Consider the following 27,874-nt stretch of genomic DNA (forward strand, 5'->3'; position numbering starts at 1 on the left):
ACCACAGATAACACAGTGATAACTCTCCGAGGACAGATAATGTAGTAGATGTCAGCTGCAGTCCTATGTAATACCACAGATAACACAGTGATAACTAAGGACAGATAATGTAGTAGATGTCCTCTGCAGTCCTATGTAACCCCACAGATCACAGTGATAACTCTCTGAGGACACAATGTAGTAGATGATTCCTGCAGTCCTATGTAACACCACAGATAACACAGTGATAACTCTCTGATTACAGATGATGTAGTAGATGTGACCGGCAGTCCTATGTAACCCCACAGATAACACAGTGATAACTCTCGGAGGACAGATAATGTAGTAGATGTCAGCTGCAGTCCTATGTAAAACTACAAATGACACGACTCATAATGTTACTATAAGTTATGGTAATTGACTAAGGCCTCATGCACATGGGCGGGTCGTATTCTGCATGTGTAATGAGGCCCTGGCAGCAGCTGCATCCGCACGTACCTACTTTCCTTTTCTGCAGTCTGTACGGTGGATGGTCCGCACGGCTCGCTGTCAGATGTGCGCAGTACAGATGTTTTTTTTAAACTCCTGCTTTTCCTCACCCAGCGATGATACTGAATCTGTGACCTTTCTGCAATGCCAAGTGCAGAAGGGCCACGTATCAGATGGTTTCTGTTGACTTCATTGGAAGCTGTCCACGTGGAATCCGTGCGAAAATGGAGCTTGTTGCGATTTCCCATCCACAATTGATTTCCACTCGTTTGCATGAAGAATCACTTTTCCGTAGCATGCTGTGGGCCGTATTGGCTGCAGAACTCAGAGGCGGACCCCCGATCCAGATTCTGCAATGCATATCCGCCCGTGTGCATGAGGCCTTACCCAACTCTGCTACATCTATGTATCTTTAAACAGGCGGGGAATGGGCGGTGCAGGGACTGAGAATCTGGTGGACGTGGTCCTTGATGGTCCCGCTGCCACAGAAGGAGCTCCTGTAAAGAGAGAGATGTGGGATTAGTGGAGTACAATCTGTAAGGCGTCTGATAACTGAAGGACTAGTTACTGAGTAGTGGACAATCTGCAGACCCAGATGTGGGACCGAGGGTAAAGAACTGCACTCCACCACACTTTATAGACAGTTTTCTCATAATTTCAGCCCATTTAATAACACCATATGTGATCTAAAGACCGGCTGCAGTTAGGTGAGGGGCCTGAAAAATTACCAGTGGTATCTATTTCCTCCCTCCTGCCTGCTGGTTGTTTGCATTTAGCAAGATAATTGTGCTACCTTACCTTAGCTGTGATGTAAATAAGCCCCTCCATTCTCCTTAAGGCTCTCTGTCCACGGCAGTGATTTCCCCGGCGGTAAACCGCTGGCGAATCACGCCAGCCGACACTTCCCATAGCGCCGGCACCTGTCCACGAGTGGAGAACCATTGCGATCTATTAGATAGGGCTGACCGGCGGAGATTCGGCAGCGGCTCCTGCTCCCGGGCGGCGGGATACCGCATCACCCATGGACAGCCGGCCTAAGTCTTCTGGCTCTAATTGTCTGCTTAGCTAGAATTAGCATGAGGAAGTCGCATTGTTTGGATCATTATTGAAGTTCCAGGAAGCTCATTCATCTATGGCTCAGTTCTCCCCGACGTACCGGCACCGACAGACAAATTAAAGGAGGATGTAATAATAAAGATTATTGGATGTACGAAGGTCCCAGAACAATATGGATTATATCTTCAAAATTGGGTGGGCCAGCTGAACGAAATGCATCTACACGTTGCGGTGCAAGGTCAGTATCACCCCCAAATGGCATATTCACGTACCGGATTATAATTTCCGAGACCTGTTTTGATATCAATGATTAGATAAAATCAGGACTACAGATATGTTAGGCCTACATTACTCATCAGAGGGCTTCCCGATGAGATATGGGGAAAATGTGGAAACCACCCCAATCCTCCTGAATGACATCAGAAGGGGTGGGGGAAAGTGTGTATAGAGAGATCCCTTATAATTTAGCGTTCCACAGGTCCAAATTGCCAGACCATGGAGGTATGCTGCATATGGACTGTCCCTCCGCTTCCTGGAACTCCGACCAGCAGAACCTTGGGCTGTGTATCCCAAATCTGGTATTTTTCCTTTATTTTCTTCTGTTTATTTTAAAATACTGTCTAGATGTGTATACCTGTATCCCCTTATACTCCTGTGTAACAACCTCTTTTGTATATGTGTATATATCTGCACTGCTATTTTTTTCTAGCATAAATCTACAATTTATTAGTCAGCCTTGTCCATTTTAAAACCAACCATAAACTCTAAAGATTGTGTTATTAATTCATAAGCCTGGGTTCCAGTTTACCTGTAACAAGCTGGTGGTTGCAGCATGTATTTGGGAGTATTGCAGGAAGCTGAGTTGTTAGAATGGAGCAGGGGGTGATCTGAGCCTCCGGTCTGCATGCATGCTGGGAAATCTGGGTAAAGATCCACCTGTATTCTAAAAATTCCACGCTTGTAATCCTGCTAGAGCGATCGATCGAGGCTCTGCTGTGATAAGCGGTCATACCAGCGAGAGCGCTCGGACCGCCGATCCAATTACACCATGTATTGCAAAATAATACGGTCACATACAGCCCACATAATACTGCCATATACTGTAGTGCCAAGAGTCTCCTGTCAAGTACAACCAAAATAATACTACCTTATTCTACTGTATTGACAAGATAATATGTGACATACAGCCCACATAAAACTGCTATGGAATTCCAAGATAATACTACTATATACAGCCCACATAATACCACCATATAGTGCCAAGATGATTCTGTCATGTACAGCCAAAATAATACTGCCATATACGATAGTGCCAAGCCAATACTGCTATATGCAGTCCACATTATATAGCTATATAGGGACAAAACAATACTGCAAAACTCAGCCCAAATAATACCACCATACCATGCCAGGATACTACGGTTACTTTTAGCTCATCGAATATTGCCATATAGTGCAGAGATAACACTGTTATACACAGCCCTCATAATACCACCATATGGTTTCCACGTGGGACAGCAATACATAACACATCATACAGCACTTAAGTGGGTTCAGTTTGCCCAGGGTATTCCAGTCTCTGCTATTACCCCAATGTGAATGGACACTGCTGACTAGTGGGTGGAGCCTTTAAGCACTTACACTGTTCCATCCTCCCTGGACTGTACGGTCACGTTGGAGGCTCCCAGTGTGGGGTGGGAGAAGATACTGGGAAGGCTACTGTGCCAGACGAATGTCACCTGAGCGATGGATCCAACCTGGAGCTCAGCGTCTATGAAGTTTGTGTATACAGTGTTTGAATGAATGATTCCTCTGTAGAGGGAAACAGAAGATGGGTGAACATGGCGCACATTTTATATCAATGAATGAAACACCAGTGCTCCTCCCCCATAATACACCAAAAACGATGAGGGTCAGTATACAGATATATTAGTGTTATTCCCCCTTCCTATATTTATATATGCAAGACGTTATCATAGATAAACCCAGCCTTCTCCTATACAGAGCAAGCCCACCACCCTACTCCACCCACCATGCTGTTCTGCCTACCACCCTACACCACCCACTACATGAGGGCACCCTCAGGACAGCTGGTTGATGTGGTTTAGTGATTACATACATGTATATTGTGTATTCTGGAGTCTGCCCATTAGATCCTTGTAGAGACACCGCTAATTTTCCCAGAACAATGGCGCTCCCGGCAGTGAGGACTGAAACACTGTACCTCCAACCTGCAAGAGAAATCAGAGAGCCATCAATATATTCAAGTGTTATGGGGATCTGCGGTTAACACACTGTTATGGGGTGGATCTGTGGAGGACACACTGCTAGGGCATCTACAGTTGACACACTGTTATGGGGATCTCTGGAGGACACACTGCTAGGGCATCTACAGTTGACGCACTGTTATGGGGATCTGTGGAGGACACACTGCTAGGGCATCTACAGTTGACACACTGTTATGGGGTGGATCTGTGGAGGACACATTCTTATGGAGGATCTGTGGATGACATACTGTTATAGTGGATCTCTGTGTGGTGTACAGGATTTGTACACTCTATAAAAACAATGTGGTTACTGCCTGAATGTATGTAGAGTTTTTAAGAATGTAAAGTTTAGTTGTTTTAGTGCTCACACCATGTTAGAAAACCCTATCTTGTTCCTTTTTGTGCCATTTACCTAGTTAGAATGTAGCTGTCTTAGAATATGGTTGACTAGGAGAGATGAGATTAAAAAAAAGAGAAGGAAGCGTTCAGCATTGGAGTGGAGCCCAGGGCTTAATCAAGATTATAGAAGGAAAAAAGAAGCAGATCTGAGAGACAGTGCAGTGAGGAGGAGTCAAGTGTGAGTACAAATGGAGTGTTACTTTAAGGAAAAGGAATCAGTTCAAGTAATTATGACAGAAGAAGAAAACACAATAAACAATAACAAAAGGGGAGAAGAAGATTTATACCTAAAGAGATGGAAGATACAGTGAAATAAGCAGGAGGGCGGGCAGATCATAGAGGACAGAGAAGAATTCCTGTGCTTTTGCACTTGATAGAGTGCCCTAACTAACAGATGGAGTTTCTGTACTAGTGCCTGCATATTGAATAGAAATGAAACTACCTCAAGTAAAGAAGTAATGTGTAAGATGATGAAAAGATTCTTCTTCTGAGTAAAATGTTCCTACTAGTTCAAAGTTAAACTCCTGGAGTCCCTTCTCACCACCGTAACATCTGCACTAAGGTACCACGCTACTCTTCAGGGGTAAGGACACTTTATTTTTCCCATTTTATTATTATATTGTCCCGCACGGGTCTGTATACAGACTAGCGTCAAGAACTTGACGAGTATTCATCTCACCCTATCCAACTTTACGGGTAGCCCAAATAGGCAAAAACTTCATGATTATTTTTCAACTGCACACAGTCTTCCGCTAGTGAGGGAAAGCAGCGACACCACCCTGAATGCCATAATTGCTGCCCACCCCACCACAGTCTGGCTGGTTGCATATGGATGACACTCTGTTATTGATGGAGTGTGAAGAGAATGCACTGTTATGGGGGGTTCTGTGAATGACACTGTTATGGTGGATCTGTGGAAGACACATTGTTATTTAGGATCTGTGCACTGTTATGGGGATCTGCGGCTGACACACTTATGGGGATTTTTGGAAGAGACACTGTAATTGGGGATCTGTGCGCTGTTATGGGGGATCTGCGGCTGACACACTGTTATGGGGGATCTGCGGCTGACACACTGTTATGGGGGATCTGTGCACTCTTTATGCTTAATATGTTTTTATTGAAATTTTAACATATTTATATATATAGACAAAGAAAAAACAACCTACAGCCGATCACGCAGGACCGCAATATTGGCTCAAAAGTTTAGGAAAGGCAAATATCTTAGTAATCAGAACAGTTGGAGCCTCTATTAAAAAATCTTGCCGCTACATTCTTAACTACTATGTATAGAATACTATAACACTGTACACTGTTATGGGGGATCTGCAGCTGACACACTGGTATAGGTTCTCTGTGGAGAGGATACTACTATAGGGGATCTGTGCACTGTTATGGGGATCTGCAGCTGACACACTGGTATAGGCTCTCTGTGGAGGGGACACAACTATAGGGGATCTGTGCACTGTTATGGGGATCTGTGAAAGACACACTGGTATAAGTTCTCTGTGGAGGGGACACTACTATAGGGGATCTGTGCACTGTTATGGGGATCTGTGAATGACACACTGGTATAAGTTCTCTGTGGAGGGGACACTACTATAGGGGATCTGTGCACTGTTATGGGGGATCTGCAGCTGACACACTGGTATAAGTTCTCTGTGGAGGGGACACTACTATAGGGGATCTGTGCACTGTTATGGGGGATCTGCAGCTGACACACTGGTATATGTTCTCTGTGGAGGGGACATTGCTATAGGGGATCTGTGCACTGTTATGGGGATCTGTGAATGACACACTGGTATAAGTTCTCTGTGGAGGGGACACTACTATAGGGGATCTGTGCACTGTTAGGGGGATCTGTGAATGACACACTGGTATAAGTTCTCTGTGGAGGGGACATTACTATAGGGGATCTGTGCACTGGTATGGGGATCTGTGAATGACACACTGGTGTAGGTTCTCTGTGGAGGGGACACTACTATAGGGGTTCTGTGCACTGTTATGGGGATCTGTGAATGACACACTGGTATAAGTTCTCTGTGGAGGGGACACTACTATAGGGGATCTGTGCACTGTTATGGGGATCTGCAGCTGACACACTGGTATAGGTTCCCTGTGGAGGGGACACAACTATAGGGGTTCTGTGCACTGTTATGGGGATCTGTGAAGGACGCATTGTTATAGGTTCTCTGTGGAGGGGACACTACTATAGGGGTTCTGTGCACTGTTATGGGGATCTGTGAATGACACATTGTTATGGGGGTTCTGGAGCTGAAACACTTTTATGGGGGATCTTTGGAGGATCTGTGCACTGTTATGGGGGATACACTGGATACATTGGACACACTGTTATTGGGGATCTGTGCTCTGTTATGGGGATCTGTGGATGACACATTGTTATGGGGGGATGCAAAGGACCCAGTGTTAGAGGGAAGCCATCATCCAGTGTCAGAAGACAGATAAACCAGTATCTGTATAGATCCTATTATCATGATGCCCTCTATTTCCTGTATTGGCTCCCGGTGGTTTGCAGTGATTCCCGGATGGCGGTGGCTCAGAAATATTCCAAAGCAACCAGTACAAATAACAGACTTTGTACAAAGATTGCAATATCACTTACGAGAAAAGCTTTTCTGGGCTCCTGTGTTGAGGTAAAACGTCTGCGTGGCGGCGGTGATGCCTGTGTACTGGTCGGCGTAGTGTCCCATCCATGGGCAGCCGCCACTGGGGCACGGGAACCCAACACCCTGAGGAAATCAGGACATGGACTGTAAAATCACTGCAGGTACGGGGCGCAGCCATCATTACCATACTGCACCCTGCTGTGTGCCCTCAGGAGGCAGGTGACATGGACATGGGGAACCTCCCCGGTGTCATTCCGCTACATCCCCTTCCGATGCTGATGGTTGTTCATCCTCTATAACTTACTTCTAGAAAATCGCTGTATGAAGACCCTGGGAATCCAACGAAGCCGTCGGACGTGAGGATGCTCTCGGTGTAATACATGTAGCTCCTCAGGTGATTGCAGGCAGGAAACTTATAAAGTGCTGAAAACAGAAGAGACAAACATTAACCCCTTTAACTACCAGGCCGTTTAGCTTTTCTGTCCCTGCCTTTAAAGTGCCATGACTTTTTTTTCCATAGCCACACAGCCTGTTTTTGTGGGACGAATTGTATTTTTGAATGATACCATTTATTGAATTGAAAATCTAAAATAAAAAGTGCACATGAGTTTTTAACAGGTTTTCAAAAATCCCCCAGAGTCTCCTCATGTGCTGCTGTTTGTACCGTGTTGTATGTCTAAGTTCTGATTTTCAGATGGTCTTTACCACTATTCTGTTGCTCTGCTGTTTCAATCTATTTTCATGCAGAGGAGATGTAGCAAGCCTAACATTCTGCCAGTAGTTCACTGCCCTGCACTTTCTTGCCCTGACTTCTCACTGCATTTCACAGTCTGTGGTCAAATCAGTAATGGGACAGTATCTGAATGCCTGCCCCTCTTCTCTCCCAGGACAACCTAACGGCTCCTGAAAGACAGTTTCTCAAGGTTTACATTCAGGACAGTCTGAAAAAGGTCATAAACATCCATCAGATTCTCTGCTAGCCACCATTTTTTTCTTTGTTAAAAAAAGGATGGGGGTTTGCTTGTCTAGATTTCAGGAAGCTCAATAAAATCACTAAGTGAAACCCATACCCAATGCCACTCATTCTGGACTTGTTTAGTCAATTGAATGGTGACAACTGGTTTTCAAAGATGGATTTTTGGGGTGTGTACAATTTAATTCTGATCAAAAAGGGGGATGATTCAAAAACGGCCTTTACCACTCCTGAGGGACACCTTGAGATCCTGGTAATACCCTTCAGTCTGACAAATGCTCCTGCTGTTTTCTGGCTCTTATTAATGAAGTGTTACACTAGATTCTCAGTGATTTCGTACTTGTTTATCTTGATGATATTCTTATCTTTTCGCCTGATTATGGTTCTCGTATTTTGCATATTCATCAGGTGCTACATAAACTGCGGGAGAATGATTGATTTGTTAGAAAAGAAAATTGTGTCCTTGCCATTCAAGAGATTACATTTTTGGGTCATATTGTCACCATTGTAACAGAGAACTGTTAGCTATTAAAGGGGTTGTCCGGCCATAAACATTACATCTCATTACTTCTGTTTGCCCATTTCCATGCACTTTGTAATATACATTGTGCATGGTAAATGAGGCAAACAGAAGTTATTGACTTACCTGTAGGGGTGCCCCCCCCTGTGTTGCTCCTCGGTCGTCCCTGGTTACGACAAGAAATCTTCTTTTCTTGTCGGGCCGGCTCCAGGTCTTGACGGGACGCCGGGGACGCGCTTCTCACTTCTGCTCTCTACTGCGCATGTGCAGTAGAACTTCAGCTGCTGGGAACCTCTCCCAGGGGGCGCGCGGCTGCTGGCATCTGTAAGGTAAGTGGACGGCCGGGCTCTCGCAGGGGGGGGGGGGCGACGCGGAGGGGGAGGGGTGTGTGTGTTGCTGGTGGTGACCGGGCTGTCAGGAGTCCCGGGGGGGGGGGGGGTAAGTGGACGGCCGGGCTCTCGCAGGGGGGGGAGGGGGAGGGGTGTGTGTGCTGCTGGTGGTGACCGGGCTGTCAGGAGTCCCTGGGAGGGGGGGGTGCTGCTGCTGGTGTCGGCCGGGCTGTCAGAAGTCCGGGGGGAAGGGGGGGGAAGGGGGGGGGGCGTGTGTGCTGCTGGTGTCGGCCGGGCTGTCAGAAGTCCGGGGGGGAAGGGGGGGGGGGGCATGTGTATGTGTGTGTGTGTGTGTGTGTGTGTGTGTGTGTGTGTGTGTGTGTGTGTGTGTGTGTGTGTGTGTAGGGCATGCTTGGTGCTACTTTCACTTTCAATAGCCGACGATCGTCAGCTATTGAAAGTGCTGCTACAGATCAGGATCTGCTCTGACAGGTGTAGCAGGAGATTATTTCATCTTCCCCAGCATGTTCCCTCATCACTGGAGGCTGTGACACTGCAGTGTCCAGCGATGAGGGGACATGCCGGGGAGATGAAGGAATCTCCTGCTACTGCTGTCAGAGCTGTAGGAGCAGATCGCACTGCTCTCCCTGCTCTTTCATTACTTTGAATGGGCCAGCCGGCTGCTGGCTCCATTCAAAGCAGTGAAGCGTGCATGCCAGTCCTCCAGTCATGTGGCCGGTGTCATCGGGAGCGCGCACTGAGGAGAGAGAGGCAGCAGTGCATCATGGGAACTACCCAGCGGCGCCATCTTTGAAAAATCCTTCAGGCAAACTTTATAAGGTAAGAAAAGGAATAAAAAGGTGAGCAAAATATCGTTTTTCATGGTTAAAGCTGTAATGTGTGATGCTTCTCCACTACAGGGCATTCATTGGGGAAAAAAAAAATCAGTTTCGCCGGCGGACAACTCCTTTAAGTGGACCTTTTAGAAGTGGCACCATCTTCTCAAAAGGGCTCAACACAAGGTGACGGTCTTCATGCACCACAAAACTCTGATTTACCTTGAATCAGCTGAGACTTATTCCAAGGCAGGTGTGGTGGTCATTGTTTTTCTCCCATTTTGACTTTGTGGTCGGATATCATCCTGGCAGTAAAAATGTCAAAGTGGGTGCACTTTCCAGGAGTTTTGTTCCAGTGGTCTCACACAAACCTCCAACACCCATTCTATTTGAAAGAGTAGGGGTTTGGGCGATGTCATTAGATTTGGAGGACAAGTTCTTAAGGCACAAGATTTAGCTCTGCCAGGTCTACCTGAGCGAAAGCTTTTTGTTTCTGTACATTTAAGATTGCTTTCGGAGTTGCATATGTCAGAACCTGCAACTCTCGGGGCCGCCGTGCCCACACCACCGGTCCTGCCACCCGGGTTACAGGAGTGCGGCATAGGGGAGCCCCGGTTCTTGTGATCTCCCCGGGCCGCTGTAAGACTGGTCGCCGCCGGGTTGCTAGGGAGGCAGCTGGTGCTTCTAGTCACTTGACTACCAGGCTGGCTTCCCTAGTAACTGTCTGTGCAGCAAGACTGGGGGCGTGCCCCCAGCACCTCCCTGATTAGCCCTGCTGCTGTCAGGCTCCCCGCCCCAATCAGCTTCTGGGGCGGGAGCGCTGACAGCATTTAAATATGTGTGTTTTCCTTTCAGCCCTTGCCAGTGTTAGTTTGGTTCTCCAGCTGCACCCGCGTTTATCCTGACTACTCTTTGTGACCCCGGCTTTCCTGACACCTGCTTTTGGACTTGACTACGTTTTTGCCTGACCCCTCCGTACTCCGTACCCTCTTGTTGCCAACCCGGATTGTCTGACCATTCTACCGTTGTTTTGTCTCAGTGTCTGTTTGTCTTCCCGTGTCCCGCTTCCCTAGTCAGGGTAGGGACCGCCGCCCAGTTGTCGCCCTGGGGGTTAGCCCAGGGGGGCAAGTAGGCAGGGACAGGGGTTGCGGGATATCTCAGGGACCCCCATATCCCGGACACTGTCCTGACAGTAACACTGGCCGAACGAAGGTCAGACCCTTGCATCCGCCCGGCAACTTTGAGCCCCTCGATGGAGGCCGTGGCGGCTTTAGCGAACCAGGTCCAGGTCCTTACGACCCTTGCCCAGGACCTAACAGCCCGCTTGCAGCTACAGGAACAAGTGGCAACTGCAGGTCCCATGCAGCCCCCTTCCGCTCCAGGAACAATGTCAGAACCTCGAGCCACGCTTCCGGATTGCTTCTCCGGAGAGAGAGGTCAGTTTTTTGCATTTAGAGAGAGCTGCAAGCTCTACTTTGATCTCCGCCCCCACTCCTCTGGTACTGAATACCAGAAAGTGGGAATCGTAATTACCCGCCTGAGGGGAGAGCCCCAAAATTGGGCTTTCTTGTTACCAGCTGGCTCTCCCACCCGACTATCCCTTGACGCCTTTTTTTCCGCCTTGGGTCAAATTTATGACGAACCCGACCGGGCCGGCTACGCAGTCTCCAAGCTTCTGGCCCTGCGCCAGGGTCGCAAGATGGCGGAGGACTACTGCGCTCTATTCCGCCAACATTGTACAGAATCCGGGTGGAATGATGCCGCCCTAAAAGACCTATTTTTGACCGGTCTGTCTGAGGGTCTTAAGGACCTACTCGTGGCCCACCCGGAGCCTAGAACCCTGGAGCAAGCCATGTCGCTGGCTATTCGGGCCGACCGACGTTTGAGGGCCAGACACGCCGCTCGGACCACCCCACTCCCCACGCCCACTTCTTCGACTGACCCGACCTTTTTACCTCCCACCACCGAGGCCATGGAGCTGGGAGCCATGAACCCCAAGCAACGACGGGAATACCGCCTGAAGAAGAACCTCTGCTTCTACTGTGGGGAGCTGGGTCACCGCATTGCAACCTGCGCTAAGAAGCCACGGCAGGAAAAACTTCCGCTCCTAGGCAGTTGTCGGGAGGACTGTCTAGGAGCCAAGGTACTCCCTGTGTTGTCCAAAATGTTATTGCCCTGCACCCTAGAATTTCATGCTTTCCACCGTACTGGGCAAGCCTTCGTTGATTCTGGGGCTGCTGCTAATTTCGTTAACTTTAATTTCGTTGCTCAACTGTCCGGGGTTTTGTTACGTTTAGAGACTCCGATTTTTGTTTCAGGAGTGGACTCCACTCCATTGCAAGCAGGGGTAGTTAATCTGGTTACCCCTGAGGTAAGGTTTACTATAGGAGCCCTACACGTTGAAACCTGCACTTTTCTGGTGATGAGAGATTTGTCTGTGGACGTCGTCCTAGGCCTCCCCTGGCTCTGGGAGCACAACCCGGTAGTAAATTGGGACACGTTGGAACTGGTAGAGTGGGGTCCCCGCTGTGCCAACCACCTTTGTCCAGTGAAGGTGGGAATCTCCACCTGCGAGGGGAGTCCCCTACCAGATTACCTCTCCGAGTTTTCTGACGTGTTCTCCAAGCAATTATCTGAAGCTCTGCCCCCTCATAGGGAATGGGACTGTAAAATCGACTTGATTCCTGGGGCCAAACTTCCTAAGGGCCGCATTTATAATGTTACGGTTCCAGAGAGAGAATCCATGAGGGACTATATCCAGGACAGCTTGGCCAAGGGGCACATCCGGCCCTCAGAATCCCCGGTGGGTGCCGGGTTTTTCTTCGTTGAGAAAAAGGATGGGGGTCTCCGGCCCTGTATTGACTATAGAGAGCTAAATAAAATCACAGTCCGAAACCAGTATGCTCTTCCACTCATTCCTGACCTCCTCAACCAGGTCGCTGGTGCCCAATGATTTTCTAAACTTGATCTCAGGGGAGCATACAACCTCATCCGCATTCGGGAGGGGGATGAGTGGAAAACCGCCTTCAATACGCCCCTCGGTCATTTTGAATACCTAGTTATGCCTTTTGGATTGTGTAACGCCCCCGCCATTTTTCAGGGGTACATGAATTCAGTGTTTCAGGATATCATGGGGGTGTTCGTTGTTGTATATCTAGACGACATTCTGATTTTTTCCTCCGACTTGCCGAGTCACCATACTCATGTTCAGACTGTGCTAGCTCGACTCAGACATAACAAGCTGTTTGCTAAACTTGAGAAATGTGTTTTCGGGGTACAAAAGATATCATTCTTAGGGTATATCATCACGCCATGCGACTTCCAGATGGATCCTGAGAAGGTGAAAGCCACCACGGAGTGGGCCCAGCCAGGTTCATTGAAAGCCCTTCAACGCTTCCTCGGCTTCGCCAACTACTATCGCAAGTTCATTAAAGACTTCTCCGTGGTGGCTAAACCTCTAACGGACCTCACCAGAAAGGGAGCAGATGTGAGTACCTGGTCTTCTGAGGCTCTGAGGGCCTTCGATACCCTAAAGGCGGCGTTCTCTTCTGCGCCCGTCCTAGTACAACCGGATCTGTCCTGCCCTTTTGTGGTGGAGGTAGATGCCTCTGAGTTTGGTGTGGGAGCGGTACTGTCCCAAGGTCCCTCCACACTCACTAACCTTAGACCGTGTGCCTATTTTTCTAGAAAGTTCTCTTCCACTGAACGGAACTACGATATAGGCAACCGAGAATTGCTGGCTATTAAGTGGGCTTTCGAAGAGTGGAGGCATTTTTTGGAAGGAGCCCATCACCAGATCACGGTACTCACAGACCATAAAAACCTCACCTATTTAGATTCCGCTAAGAGGTTAAATGCTCGGCAAGCCCGCTGGGCCTTGTTTTTCTCTCGGTTCAATTTTGTTGTTACCTATAGACCCGGTTCTAAGAATGTCAAGGCTGATGCCCTGTCTAGGAGTTTTGGTTCTCCGGAACCTTCCGAGTCTGAGCCTGAGAGCATTCTCTCCCCTGGGGTGGTCCTCGCTGCTGTCTCCTCCGACCTTTCACCTCTCATACACGCCGCTCAACAATCAGCTCCTGTAGCCCTTCCGGAAGGCAAATTATTTGTCCCGTTGTCACTGAGATTGAAAGTGTTAGAGGAGACACATGCTTCAGTCCTAGCTGGACACCCCGGCATCAGGGGTACTCTGGAGTTAGTATCCAGACTTTATTGGTGGCCGCACATGGCCAAGGATGTACGGTTATTTGTGTCCGCGTGCCCGGTTTGCGCAAGGGGGAAGAATCTCAGGAGACGTCCTGAGGGTCCTCTTCTTCCCTTGCCCATTCCGTCCAGGCCATGGTCCCATTTGTCCATGGATTTTATTACTGATCTGCCATCCTCGCTGGGGAATACGGTCATTTGGGTAATAGTTGACCGTTTCTCTAAAATGTCACATTTTGTTCCGCTTTGCAAGTTGCCTAACGCCAAACTTCTGTCTGAAATGTTCATCAAGGAGATTGTTCGGTTACATGGGATCCCCGAGGATATTGTGTCAGATAGAGGGGTTCAGTTCGTCGCTCGCTTCTGGCGAGCTTTCTGTAAAAATCTAAACGTTAATTTGTCTTTTTCCTCCGCTTTCCATCCCGAGAGTAACGGACAAACGGAACGGATGAATCAAGAACTTATCCAGTACCTGCGACTTTTTGTCTCTGATGACCAGTATCAGTGGGCCAACTACTTACCTCTCGCCGAATTTGCTATTAACAACCATGTTAACTCGTCGACCCAATTGTCACCTTTTTTTTGTAACTATGGGTTCCATCCCCGATTCTCGCTTTCTACTCCTTTTGTCTCGAACAATCCGGCCGCTGACATATCCTCTGAGGAACTGTGCACAGTTTGGGCCCAGGTTCGTAAGAACCTTCAGGGTTCCCAAGAGAAACTGCGTAAATACTCAGATAAAAGATGTACTATCTCTGCACCTTTTGTGGTCGGGGAGCAAGTTTTATTGTCATCCAAGAATCTGAGACTTAAGGTTCCCTCCCTGAAACTTGCTCCTCGGTTCATTGGCCCATTTACTGTTTCGCAGGTTATCAACCCGGTGTCATATAAGTTGGCACTTCCTGACTCCTGGAAGGTCCACAAGGTTTTTCACAAAAGCTTGCTTAAGAAGTATGTGACTCCAGTTCTACCCACCCAGAACCCGCCCCCTCCTTCTCTGGTACAGGGGGAACTGGAGTATGAAGTAGAAAGGCTTGTTGATGCCCGACGGGTTAGAGGTGTGCTGCAGTACCTGGTCCACTGGAGAGGATTTGGCCCTGAGGATAGGACGTGGGTCCCTGCCAGGGACGTTCATGCGCCACGCCTAGTCCAGTCATTCCACAGGGCTTTCCCGCTTAAGCCCGCACCTGGCCATGGGGGTCCGGTGTCCCCCCGTAGAAGGGGGGGTACTGTCAGAACCTGCAACTCTCGGGGCCGCCGTGCCCACACCACCGGTCCTGCCACCCGGGTTACAGGAGTGCGGCATAGGGGAGCCCCGGTTCTTGTGATCTCCCCGGGCCGCTGTAAGACTGGTCGCCGCCGGGTTGCTAGGGAGGCAGCTGGTGCTTCTAGTCACTTGACTACCAGGCTGGCTTCCCTAGTAACTGTCTGTGCAGCAAGACTGGGGGCGTGCCCCCAGCACCTCCCTGATTAGCCCTGCTGCTGTCAGGCTCCCCGCCCCAATCAGCTTCTGGGGCGGGAGCGCTGACAGCATTTAAATATGTGTGTTTTCCTTTCAGCCCTTGCCAGTGTTAGTTTGGTTCTCCAGCTGCACCCGCGTTTATCCTGACTACTCTTTGTGACCCCGGCTTTCCTGACACCTGCTTTTGGACTTGACTACGTTTTTGCCTGACCCCTCCGTACTCCGTACCCTCTTGTTGCCAACCCGGATTGTCTGACCATTCTACCGTTGTTTTGTCTGTGTCTGTTTGTCTTCCCGTGTCCCGCTTCCCTAGTCAGGGTAGGGACCGCCGCCCAGTTGTCGCCCTGGGGGTTAGCTCAGGGGGGCAAGTAGGCAGGGACAGGGGTTGCGGGATATCTCAGGGACCCCCATATCCCGGACACTGTCCTGACAGCATAGTTCGGTCCTGGGATTTATAACACTCAGAAACTACTTACAAGAACTTTTTGGTGGCCAGCTTTACATAGGAATGTGTTTTTAGTTTTGTTTCCTCATGTGAGGTTTGTTCTAGAACTAAATCTCCTTGGAATCTCCCAGCTAAGAAGTTGTTAACTTTACCGATTACTGTGAAAGCTTGGACTCATTTGGCCATGGATCTCATTGCAGGTTTGCCACCTTCTGAGGGAAACCTGGCCATCTTGGTTGTGGTTGATCAAGATGTGCCAAAATTTGTCAAATTGTTTGTTTCTCATATCGTAAGATTACACTGGTTACCTCTTAGTATCATCTTTCACTGAGGGGCCTGGTTTCTTTCAAGGTTTGTGTGTACTCGTTCAGATATACAACTCTCTTTTCCCTCTCTATCATCCAGAGAGTAATAGCCAGATAGAGAGGTGTAATTAAAATTTGGATCAGTACTTGAAATGTTTTGTGTCAGAAAATAAGGAACATTTGTCAGAGTTTTTACCTTTAGCAGAGTTTGCTCTTAATAATAGATCGTTAGAGTCTAGAGGCACATCACCTTTTTTATGCAATTATGGTTTTTATCCATGTTTTGTGGTTTTTTTCCAAAATTTTTTAAGAGGTTCTGGAGAATGAATTCTACTCTAAAATTAAGTGGTTTGGGATGAGATCAAAGAAAACCTTAGGAGGTCGGTACAAAATTTCAAGTGGGTGGCGGATGTCAGGCGGTCCTAGGGGGTTGAATTCTTGGTTGGAGATTGGATCTGGTTATTAACTAAAAACAAAACTCAAACAGGCTTTCAAACTAGGTCTGTGGCTTATTGGTCCTTTTAAAATCACAGAAATAATTAATTATGTATCCTTTAGATTGGAGATTCCCAACTCTTTTAGATTACAGATGTGTTTCATAAATCTCTGTTAAAAAAGTATATCCGTCCAAAGAATGGTTTGTTTCCTCCTACCCTGGTGATGGTTGATGGGGATCTTCAATTTGAGGTCACTCACATTGTGGACTCTCGTGGAGGGAGGAATTCGTTACAGTACTTAGTGCATTGGGGGGCTACGGGCCAGAAGAAAGGACATGGGTTCCGGCCAATATCAATATGGATCATCTAGTTAAGAATTTTCATAGATGTAATCCAAATAGACCTGGTCTTAAGGGTTCTGGGGCCCCTTCTAGAAGAGGAGGTACTGTTGGGACAGGTTTTGGTTTTTGTTCACGGAGGTCTGGTTTATGCTAGTGCTGATTTGGATTTCCTCTCCGCTTTCTCTAGCACTGGTGGGAGTGTCTATGGAAGAATTCTGCTACCTGTTACACCTGCTTAGCAATTAGGGAGGACTTTTATTCCTGTCTTGGCTGTGGACCTGTGCTGCTAATTCTTTAGTCTTCATCTGATGGTTGTTGCATTCCCAGCTAGACCTTGGTCTCCTGTCTTTCCCTCCATGCTACCACACATCTGCTAAGTTATCCCAGAATGAGGTGATAATGATGTGTATAATTACAGGATGAGATGTCATCTGGGTTCACATGACTAATGACTTGACTTTTCTCACATCCCGGCATATGTTCTCCTCCATTCGGAAAGAAATCCAAATGGCCAACCGTCTGACTCATCCCGTAACCTCCGGTGCCTGAAGACAATAATAAATTATAATGACTGTGACAACTACTTCTTCTGTACACCACTCCTCATTTTATTACCTGCAAGAGAATGTCCAGTTCTGAGTCCCTGGACAATTTTTGCATTGTACTACAGAGTTGCACTCACTCTTCTGCTGGTGGAGTCACTGTGGCCATGTAGTTGCCCAGAGTTTAGGGTCCCCTCCAGGACCTCAGAATACATGTTATGTGTTTGTCTTGTGCATTGTCTTGAATGTGGAATGAGTCAGATTTATGTGTATTGAGTCTTTGCAAGCATGAATGGGTTAATTTCTGGTTATGTCTGGGTATGTCTGGAAAATGTATCGTTTTGTCTTTTATGAGGTATAAAAGTGTGGTCATGTAATAGAGTCAAGAGAGAGTCAGTTGGATGGTGTCAGTGTTTGTGTCAGTTAGCCAGTGTTGTGTGAGGAGACATGGAAAAGTCAGAGTGGTGGTCTTCTGTTCCCGCCAGGGCCCAACGCTGCAAAGAGGTTATCTATGGCCTCCATCCGTGGAGAGTGAAAGCCTGGACATGATTGGAACGCATCGGTGTAAACCGCAGGTACTACATGCTACCAGAGGAATGGAAAACTGCTTCTAAGTGAGAGAAACGTGAGTGTATGGTGGGAGAGTGAATTCCTACAGATAACTGAGACTGTGGATTGTACAAATGCCCCAAGAAGCCTCCCTGCTTCAGTACTACCTTCTGTACAAAGACTGTTTTTGTTTAGACATAGTTTCAAGAGTTTCAGTAAATGAACAGAATCGACCGTTCTCGGTTCTTGTGTAGACTATTTTACTAAATCTGATAGATCCTTTGCAGAGGACATAACTGTGTCATCATGAGTGACAAACAGGACTACAGGTAACCCCGGTTGCCTGTTTTGTGAACTCCCCCTGCGGTAATGGGTTAGGGTCCTGAGCTACCCTCTAAGGGAGGAGATGGTAGAGCCACTTGTAACCAGGTCTTTCCTCTACCCCGCTGTAATGCAGACATGCATTACTTCTCCTGCACTGATCCTGAGTTACATCCTGTGTTATACTCCAGAGCGGCACTCACTATTCTGCTGGTGGTGGAGTCACTATTTACATACATTACTTATCCTCTCCTGCTCCTGAGCTACATCCTGTATTATACTCCAGAGCTGCACTCACTATTCTGCTGGTGGAGTCACTGTGTACATACATTACTTATCCTGTACTGCTGCTGAGCTACATCCTGTATTATACTCCAGAGCTGCACTCACTGTTCTGCTGGTGGAGTCACTGTGTACATACATTACTTATCCTGTACTGCTCCTGAGTTACATCCTGTATTATCCTCCAGAGCTGCACTCACCATTGTGCTGGTGGAGTCACTGTGTACATACATTACTTATCCTGTACTGCTCCTGAGCTACATCCTGTATTATACTCCAGAGCTGCACTCACTGTTCTGCTGGTGGAGTCACTGTATACATACATTACTTATCCTGTACTGATCCTGAGTTACAGCCTGTATTATACTCCAGAGCTGCACTCACTATTCTGCTGGTGGAGTCACTGTGTACATACATTACTTATCCTGTACTGATCCTGAGTTACAGCCTGTATTATCCTCCAGAGCTGCACTCACTATTGTGCTGGTGGAGTCACTGTGTACATACATTACTTATCCTGTACTGCTCCTGAGCTACATCCTGTATTATACTCCAGAGCTGCACTCACTGTTCTGCTGGTGGAGTCACTGTATACATACATTACTTATCCTGTACTGATCCTGAGTTACAGCCTGTATTATACTCCAGAGCTGCACTCAGTATTCTGCTGCTGGAGTCACTGTGTACATACATTACTTATCCTGTACTGCTCCTGTGTTACATCCTGTATTATACCCCAGAGCTGCACTCACTATTCTGCTGGTGGAGTCACTGTGTACATACATTACTTATCCTGTACTGATGCTGAGTTACATTCTGTATTATACTCCAGAGCTGCACTCACTATTCTGCTGCTGGAGTCACTGTGTACATACATTACTTATCCTGTACTGCTCCTGAGTTACATCCTGTATTATACCCCAGAGCTGCACTCACTATTCTGCTGGTGGAGTCACTGTGTACATACATTACTTATCCTGTACTGCTCCTGAGTTACATCCTGTATTATACTCCAGAGCTGCACTCACTATTCTGCTGGTGGAGTCACTGTGTACATACATTACTTATCCTGTACTGATCCTGAGTTACATACTGTATTATACTCCAGAGCTGCGCTCACTATTCTGCTCGTGGAGACACTCTGTGGCTAGGTCTTATATATTATACACTGTGGTCTACTGCACAGAAGTATATATAGATATTACCCCCTGTGGTCACTATCATTGTGGTGTTACCTAAGTTCCGTATAGCTGATGATGTATCGGTGTGAATAGCGTCTACAAGAAGAGCATCAGTAATGTCCAATCGGATCTCAGGGGGCGTGTCCTGGAAGTACGGCTGAGCGGGATCCAGTCCTGTGTGCAGGATCAGGAGATCAGATATTAGCGGGTTAGCATCTTATCCAGTACACAGCCCACATATCACACGGTGAGCTCGGGTGTAGTTTGTAGATGCCGCTTATCATTCTTGTCCCTATTATCTCGTACTCCATGTCCTTCCCTGCACATCTGGAGATATCGGTCACCCACCTGTTATCCTCCTGATCCCCGGACGTCTTTTTCCAGCTTCACCAGCGGCGTGCGCCCCCAGGCTGTGCCCAATCAGGTGAACATTAGAGGGGGGGTAGTGAAATATGTTCTATAAAGCAGAAAAATCATTGAAAAAGTGAAAGTCGTAACTATGATGTAAAGTGAGATTGTGCACTTTGTGGCCCCAACATGTGGTCTTACTGAGAGGGTGTTAAGGAAATAGACGATTTCTGCCCCCACCACTCGGATGTTATTGGCGGCCTGCGTGTACAGCGTCTGGGATCCTCCGCTCCAGTCAACGCAGAAACAGTTCACGTCCTCCACCTGTAACATGGCCTGAAATAACACGGTGAGAGGTGAGATAAGCTGGGGCCCGGGGCCCATTCATGTGGGACATATAAGAGCAGGTTTTGGCTCCCTGTATGTGACTTCTGGATCCTCTGTTTTGTTGCTCTGGCGTCCCCTGTATGTGGCTCTTAAGACCCCTGTATGTGCCTTTTGGATCTCTAGTGTGTGGCCCTTGGCTCCCTATATGTATCTCCTGGGTACCTACACTGTATATGTGGCTCTTGGATCCCCTGTTTTGTTTCTCTGGGGTCCCCTATTTGTTACTGTGGGATTCCTTGTATGCAGATCTTGGATCCACTGTATGCCACCCGTAGGTCCCTCTATGTGGTCCTTAGGTCCTTATATATGGCTCTGGGGTCCCTACTAGTGACAGACAGAATTTAGCACTGCTGATACCAGAAATGCAGGAGTATTGCTGACACTTAGACCGCCTGCCCGGCGCCTGACACAAGATACGTCCTTATCGCTGCTGCCGGCCTCCCGGGATGATATGAGGATCCCGGCACGGGAGGGGCAGGACTTTGTACCAGAACAATATCATCGCCACTTGGCATGTTTCACACTGAATCATATTACATGTGTCATATGTTCTTATTAGTAAAGGGCAGACAGAAGAAAAGTAAACTGGAGTGCAGGATGTATGAAAATATACGTATTACATATAGAAGAATCATATGAAGAAAAACACAGAAATACACACAAGTATAAAAACACAAAAAATCCCCACATAATATGACCCCCAGAGAGCAGAATACCAGAATATATACAGTATATCACTAAATCTGTCAGACATACGTCATGATATATATCTGTTCTGGTTTGTATTCTGCTCTCTGGGATTCATATTGTTATGTGGGGATTTTTTTAGATTGTGTTTTTACACTTGTGTGTATTTTCTTTATTTGGCTTTTGTTAAACCACTTAGTAAAGCTTTGTAAGTTTTGAATGATTTCCTTAAAGCTCGTTACCAGCTATTAACCCCATTTTCATTTCGACTTTTCAAAAGCTAAACCTTTTTTCCACCAACATGACCCTATGAGGGCGTGCTTCTTGTGGGCGGAGCTTTATTGGTACATATAATGCATTGTACAACTTTTATTACTTTTTTGTGCAGGGAGAAAATACACATCGATTCCACCACAGCTTTTTTTTAAGTGCTACTGATTAATTCAAAATGATGTATATTTTTTATGTTTTTTCCCAGTTGCACAATAAAAACCCTTAGGCTGGATTCACACGAACGTATATCGGCTCGGTTTTCACGCCGAGCCGATATACGTCGTCCTCATCTGCAGGGGGGGGGGGATGGAAGAGGCAGGGGCGGGGCTAAGTTTTGAGAATTAGCCGCGCCCCGTCCCACCTCTCCCCATTGCAAATAGTGCAGAGGGGCGGAGAGGAGGCAGAGAGGGGGCGGGAGCTTAGTTCCTGCTCCTGGCTCTTCTATCCTCCCCCCCCCCCCCCCCTGCAGATGAGGACACCGTATATCGGCTGGGCATGAAAACCCAGCTGATATATGTTCATGTGAATGCAGCCTCAATTTGGAATATATATAATTTTTTTTTTTACCTCGCTGCATTCAAAGTTTCATAACTTTCTTATTTTTCCATGGACGGAGCTCTGTGAGGGCTTGTTTTTTCATTGCTGCTATTTTGGGGTACATACAACTTTTCTGACTACTTTTTTTGCTCTTCTAATTAGGAAAAAATGAATAAAAACAGCATTTTAACTTGTTTGCTGTGTGGGACAGAGTGTGTTCAATATATTGCACGATGCATTACGGATGTAACGATACCAAATGTGGTTTTCTTTTTTGAAACAAAGAGGAGAGTTTTTTTCTTACTATTGTTCTTTTTCTTTGCATTTTTTATGTTTCTGTCGGGGACTTGAACCTGTGAGTTTATGACCGCTATGATACTACACTGCAGTGCCCTCCCTCTGTGGACCCCTTACATGCAGTGATCAACATTGATTGCGCCATGTAAGAGGTTAGTGGCAGGGAAAGGTGTTCTCACAGATTCCCGCTGTTGTGGCAGTAGGCCCTCTATCAGTCACAGCTGCCTCCTGCTGTGGATGGCACAAGCTCGGATGCAGTGGCAGCCAGCTGTGACTGATGAGTCCATGCCATCCATAGGGTGTAAGTTTAAGCCTTGGGGAAGGAACTGCTTCCCAGCTAAGTTGTGTATTGGGCGGGAAGGGGTTATAGGTAATGTGTCCCGTACATACATGTGACCATCAGCTATAGACTTCTATTGAAGAGTTCTGTAGGCATGCTGCGTGCTGCGTGCAAAGGTCATTGTGCAGGGAGGAAGAGGAGGTGAGCCGTGTCAATAATCTATGGATGTCTATGGCAAAGTGTAGTGAGCATGCTATGTGATATGTGCAGGACAGGGAAGGAGGTGATCTGTGACATTTACCTATAGACTTCTATGGAAGTATATGGTGAGCATGCTCTGTGATATGTACAGACGTAACTGTGCAGAGAGACAGTGAGTTGACAGGAGGGGACTCACTGACTTCTATGGGAAAGTGTTGTGTGCATGCTCTGTGACCTGTGCAGGGAGGGGGTGTAAGCTGTGTCTATCATCTATTGACTTTTATGGGTGAGTATAGTCAGTATGTCTTGTTAGATATACAGAGGTCAGTGTACAGGGAGGGGAGGAGGTGAGCTATGACCTTTTGGCAAGTGAAATAAATGACCCAGTCCTTAATTACCTCCCCTCTTATCCAGATAATAGAGGGCCGCTCCTCTGAACCCCTTACCAGTCCTTACAGCATCACTTCCTGGTAATGCACCCACCTGGCACATGTCCACCAGCCAGCTCTTCTGTCCATGATCAATAAATCCATGAATAATGAAGTGAGTCGGTCGATTTGTTCGAAAATTGGAGTTAGTGATTGTGCTGTGATTGGCAGCGCTGACTTCCTGCGGAGGACACAATGGAGAGGTACAAACTTCATCCTGAGAATATCACTGAGTGTTCAGTAAAGCCTGTTGTATCTCTGGGTCATCGAGCGTTAACCTGAACTCCCCCTCAGGTTGCCGATGAAGCCCCTTCACTTGCAGGTTGACCTCAATATACATGTGCTGTATCCAGAGGCATAACTTGAAGCTCTTGGGCCCCAATGCAAAACCTGGGGCAGGGCCCCCAACTATAATGCTTTAGTCATAGTACTGCGCTCCCTATATGGAGAAGAGAGGCCTTATGGGCCCCCTAAGGCTCCTGGGCCTGGGTGCAGCCACATCCCCTGCATCCTCTATAGTTATGCCCTTGGCTGTATCCCCACCCTCCATGTACATGTGCTGTACTCCTGCATTAGCTGTATACTTCTTCAAAATCCCTGGATATATACGGTGTTCTATCGCCTGCAGCACCCCCACAGGTGAAATGAAGCATTATACTGTCTTCATTGTGTGATCGTTCCCAGCAAGAGAAACAAAGAATCTTGTAGATATGATACCTTTTAATGACAAAAATACATGATGTTATTGCGAGCTCTCAAGCCTACGCCTATCATATCTACAAGATTACGTGGTTTCTCTTGCTGGGAACAATCACACTTTGCTCTATTGGACCAAACCTTTTCATTATTACTGTTTTCATTGTAATCAGTGGTCCTTCTGTGTAATCTACACATTTGTTGGGTCCTCCAGAGTGATAGAAGCCCTTTTTAAGAGCTCTGCACTCTGCCCACTAAATAAGAGGACCCCTCTTCATAACATGTCCTGTAAACCTCGATGCAGAAGATGTATAGCATTACAATACATGGAAACCGTGGCTGGACTGACCTGATATGTGTTCAGATTGTCCCTGGTGTAGAGCAGGAACCGAGTGTTAGTCTTCTCCGGAGACCAGGGTAAGCAGCTGATTGGCCTCTGTTGAGTTCCCGACCATGGAGGAGAATCGGTGAAGCAGCCCAGCCTGTCGTAGCACACCTTCCCTAATATATGGGGCATACATCACATATTCTATATATTGCTCAGCATTAATGAGATTGAAGGGTGCAAAAATATGAATATACAATGACAAACTCTACAGCAGTGATCTCGGTATGATGCAACTACAACTCCCAGCAAGCCCTGACCTCTGCTCTAGATGATTTGGTACATGGTGACATTCCTTGCAATCTGAAGACAGATGAAGAGACCATTGCTCCATGCAGACAAATAAAGCTACATAAGTGGAGCCCTGAGATGTGATTAGTGTTACGTGTGCTGATGAGACATGTTGTACTACTGTGCTTCCAGCAGCACAGCACTCTCAGGGTTAATGATTGAGCTAGCTGGGTGTGGTTCTTCCTGCTAGCCAATCTCGTGGGTCTGTGCTTACATATAAACCCAGCTCCTGGTCAGTCTCTGTCTGGTGTTCAGGGTGAGCAGTCATGAATCCTTGTCTGTTGAAGTTTGCTGTGTGATCTGTGTCTTGCTGGTTCAGGTCCGTTTGTTTGTTTATATTCTGTCAGTTTTGTGTCAGCTTGCTGTGTGACCTGTGTCCTGTTGCAGCGTTCTGTGTGAACTCTGTCCGGTTCTGCTGGACTCCTGGTTAGTGTAGGGTCTAGCAGTATAACCAGGAGCCATGAAGTGGTCTGCTAGTGTCCATGTTTTGTACAAAATATCAACTAATACCTAGTATTTACATTCAGCTTCCTATCTGTTACTAGTGTTTGCATTTGGCTGCTGCATGCTGTGTATTCTGGCTCTGTGTATCCTGTTGTTCAGTCCCTGTCATGTTGCGTGTGAATGTGTCCTGTTCTGGTGCGTGCCTCCTAGGATCAGCTAGGGACCAGATCTGAAGACTGCTGGGCCGCCCTTATTGGGGCAATGTCCCCACTCAGGTAGGGCCATGCCACCCTCCCGTGTAGAACAGGGTCAGTTGCTAGAAACCCGTGTGCGTACCCAGTCCTCTTTGGTCGTGATCGTGTGGGCCCCGTGCTTGTTTGCCCACACGATCGTAACCATTAGAAGTGACATGATTTATAAGAAAACAGTATACTGTATGTGCTGTGTTTTATATCCTGTATCCACTATGTAGTATATAATAAACAGCCTATACGGTTTATACCAGCTTGAGTTTATATTCTGCATTTCGGCTGTAAAGTATATACTGTATCTGCTGTGAATTATATAATGTATAGTGCATCTGCTGTGTATTTACAGTATACTGTATCTGCTGTGTATTATACACTGTAATGTATCTCTTGTATAATATATACTCTAATGTGAATTATACAATACACTGTCTACTCTTTTATGTATTTTTAATGTGTCATATCTGCTGTGAATTATACAGTATACTATATCTGCAGTATATTATATATGGCATCTGCTGTGTATTATACACAGTAATGTAATATATCTGCAGTGAATTCTACTGTACATGCTGTGTATTTACAGTATACTGTATCTGCTGTGTATTATATACAGTAATGTAATATATCTGCAGTGAATTCTACTGTACATGCTGTGTATTTACAGTATACTGTATCTGCTGTGTATTATATACAGTAATGTAATATATCTGCAGTGAATTCTACTGTACATGCTGTGTATTTACAGTATACTGTATCTGCTGTGTATTATATACAGTAATGTAATATATCTGCAGTGAATTCTACTATACATGCTGTGTATTTACAGTATACTGTATCTGCTGTGTATTATATACAGTTTCTGGTGGGTATTATTTCATGTACTGTATTTGCTGTGTAATATGTAATGTATATTATACAGTATCTGCTATGCATTACATATCGATAATATCATGAATCTGATGCTTTGATAAAGAATCTATCACTCACCTTGAAAAACGGAGAGCACTGAGAGAACAGGGATGATAGCAGCCATTATCTGGAAGAAGCAGCAAGACATCAGATGTGAAGGTGATCAGCAACTAAATGTAATATAGAAACAGATATGCAACAGTGCTTGGACTCTCTGTTATCAGCTGCTATCTCCAGAGAGTTAATGCTTAGCGTTCTTGTCTCATACAGAGAGGAAAGCATTACCCAGTAACCCATAACATCCCTGGTGTCCTCCAGAGCAGGGAGCTGTGTCTACTCTTCAAAAGAAAGCACCTAGAAGGTATGAGGAGACTTGTAAGGCCATGCATGCTCCTCTGGGAAATATGCAAATAGAAAGATGGAACAATACCTCTGCAGCGCCACCTATTGGAAGGCAACATTCCTACACGTCAATGTCAGACTTTTTAGACAAAACTTGTAACAATGACTGGGATTTGTAAGCCATGCCAGAATACCATACACAGACAGCTGTTTCGGGGGTTTCGCCCCTCAACTGTGTGCAGTGAGTTTTTGGCTTGGCTAATGTGAGGCCAGAAAGGCTTTGGTTTCCCCCGCAGGATAATACTCGACTGCACACACAAGTACGTCACATGAATGTCTCCACAAGAACCTGTGTAACCATAGTTGGGGGGGGGGGGTATGGACAATAACCCTCCCCAACAGGCCCTGGCACTAACCCATATGGGACAAGGAGACCTGGCACCTCCGCTGAGTGTTAGAACAGGTGTATACATGGGTTGTATGTCAGCGCCTCCACTCAGGACATAACAAGGATCTCTGCCTGAGAATTACCTATGCATTACCATGAACAGGCGACTGATTCTATATGCAAATTAGGCAACATCACTAATGATAAAGACCATCAGAGCAACTTTATAAAGTCATAATTAGAGATAGCAGAGATATACATTACATTGAATATAACAGTAGTCAATATTTAGGCTAGAAGTCACAATTAGTTGTACCCAGGTATATATATATATGCGCAGGGAGTCCCATGCACATTACCTCAGAAGTCAAAACTAAAGAAAAATCTTGAGGCTGGGGCCCCTGTAGTTGGCAGAAAATGTAGCATTCCTCAGACATAACAGGATGATCTGCTGCAGGTCAGGATACGAGGGAGGATGATGATGATGATGATGATGACTAGAAGCTTCTTCATCCGACAATCACCAAACGGGAAGGCAGATGATGATGACAAGCCTAACTATACTACACTGGTCTATCAGTGTAACTGGACCACTACTCTCCCTATGGGCCAGCGGTCACCTAAAAATGTCGCCATCCCTATTCTGGATACCAGTCCCTGTCTAGTCTATTATCTTATACACTGATCACACTGTGGGTTTGATAGAGCCGTGTATGATCAATCAGAAATGCTTAAAACGTAGTGGTTACCAATAAGTCATATTGGTGACCAAAACACCAAACATAAAAGTTGGGGCCATCAGCTGCACAGAGCAACTGAAAGGGAATGAAAACTAAAGTATATGTTCCCCTACTGTACTTTACACACAGCACCAAATGTGTGTGTATGCATGTATGTACGTGTATGTGTATATTATGTGTATATATAATATATATATATATATATATATATATATACAGATAACTATTACTTATTTGGTCTCCTGCTAGTATGGAGCAGCTCTCTTGCCTGCGGGAGAATATCTGCCCAACTGAAAGGGGCTGCTTCCACTCAGATCCCCATGTGCTGCAGACTCTCTTTGCCGGGACCCCCCCTCCAATTTTATATCCACCTTTTAACTCATTGTCTGTGGTTTTCTTACCAATGTCCAGGGACAGGGCTAAACCAATTCATCCACAACAGGGGGTTGT

At 46.6% G+C, this 27,874-nt stretch overlaps 1 protein-coding gene across 1 annotated transcript; it reads right to left on the reverse strand.

Moving 5' to 3' along the window:
- Positions 1-571: 571 nt before the first annotated feature.
- Positions 572-26,164, reverse strand: LOC136626389 (pancreatic lipase-related protein 2-like). Its single transcript, XM_066601390.1, has 12 exons — positions 26,033-26,164; positions 24,024-24,175; positions 23,034-23,159; positions 20,090-20,224; positions 19,889-19,997; positions 19,595-19,714; positions 17,082-17,210; positions 7,122-7,240; positions 6,814-6,940; positions 3,644-3,755; positions 3,166-3,336; positions 572-965 (listed from the first exon to the last, which is right to left on the reverse strand). Exons 1-12 carry the CDS (start codon positions 26,100-26,102, stop codon positions 881-883), a joined length of 1,455 nt encoding a protein of 484 aa, XP_066457487.1. The 5' UTR covers positions 26,103-26,164; the 3' UTR covers positions 572-880.
- Positions 26,165-27,874: the final 1,710 nt, after the last annotated feature.

Source organism: Eleutherodactylus coqui, chromosome 4 (genome assembly GCF_035609145.1).
Source record: "Eleutherodactylus coqui strain aEleCoq1 chromosome 4, aEleCoq1.hap1, whole genome shotgun sequence".
NCBI lineage: Eukaryota > Metazoa > Chordata > Amphibia > Anura > Eleutherodactylidae > Eleutherodactylus > Eleutherodactylus coqui.

Bases quoted from the DNA above. Each gene is read 5' to 3' on its own strand.
- LOC136626389 (XM_066601390.1), bottom strand. From the start codon at position 26,102: ATGTCTTGCTGCTTCTTCCAGATAATGGCTGCTATCATCCCTGTTCTC. The intron at 24,176-26,032 runs GTGAGTGATAGA...CCCATATATTAG, and splicing joins AGTGCTCTCCGTTTTTCAAG to GGAAGGTGTGCTACGACAGG. The intron at 17,211-19,594 runs GTAACACCACAA...TATTGTCTTCAG, and splicing joins ATCAGCTATACGGAACTTAG to GCACCGGAGGTTACGGGATG.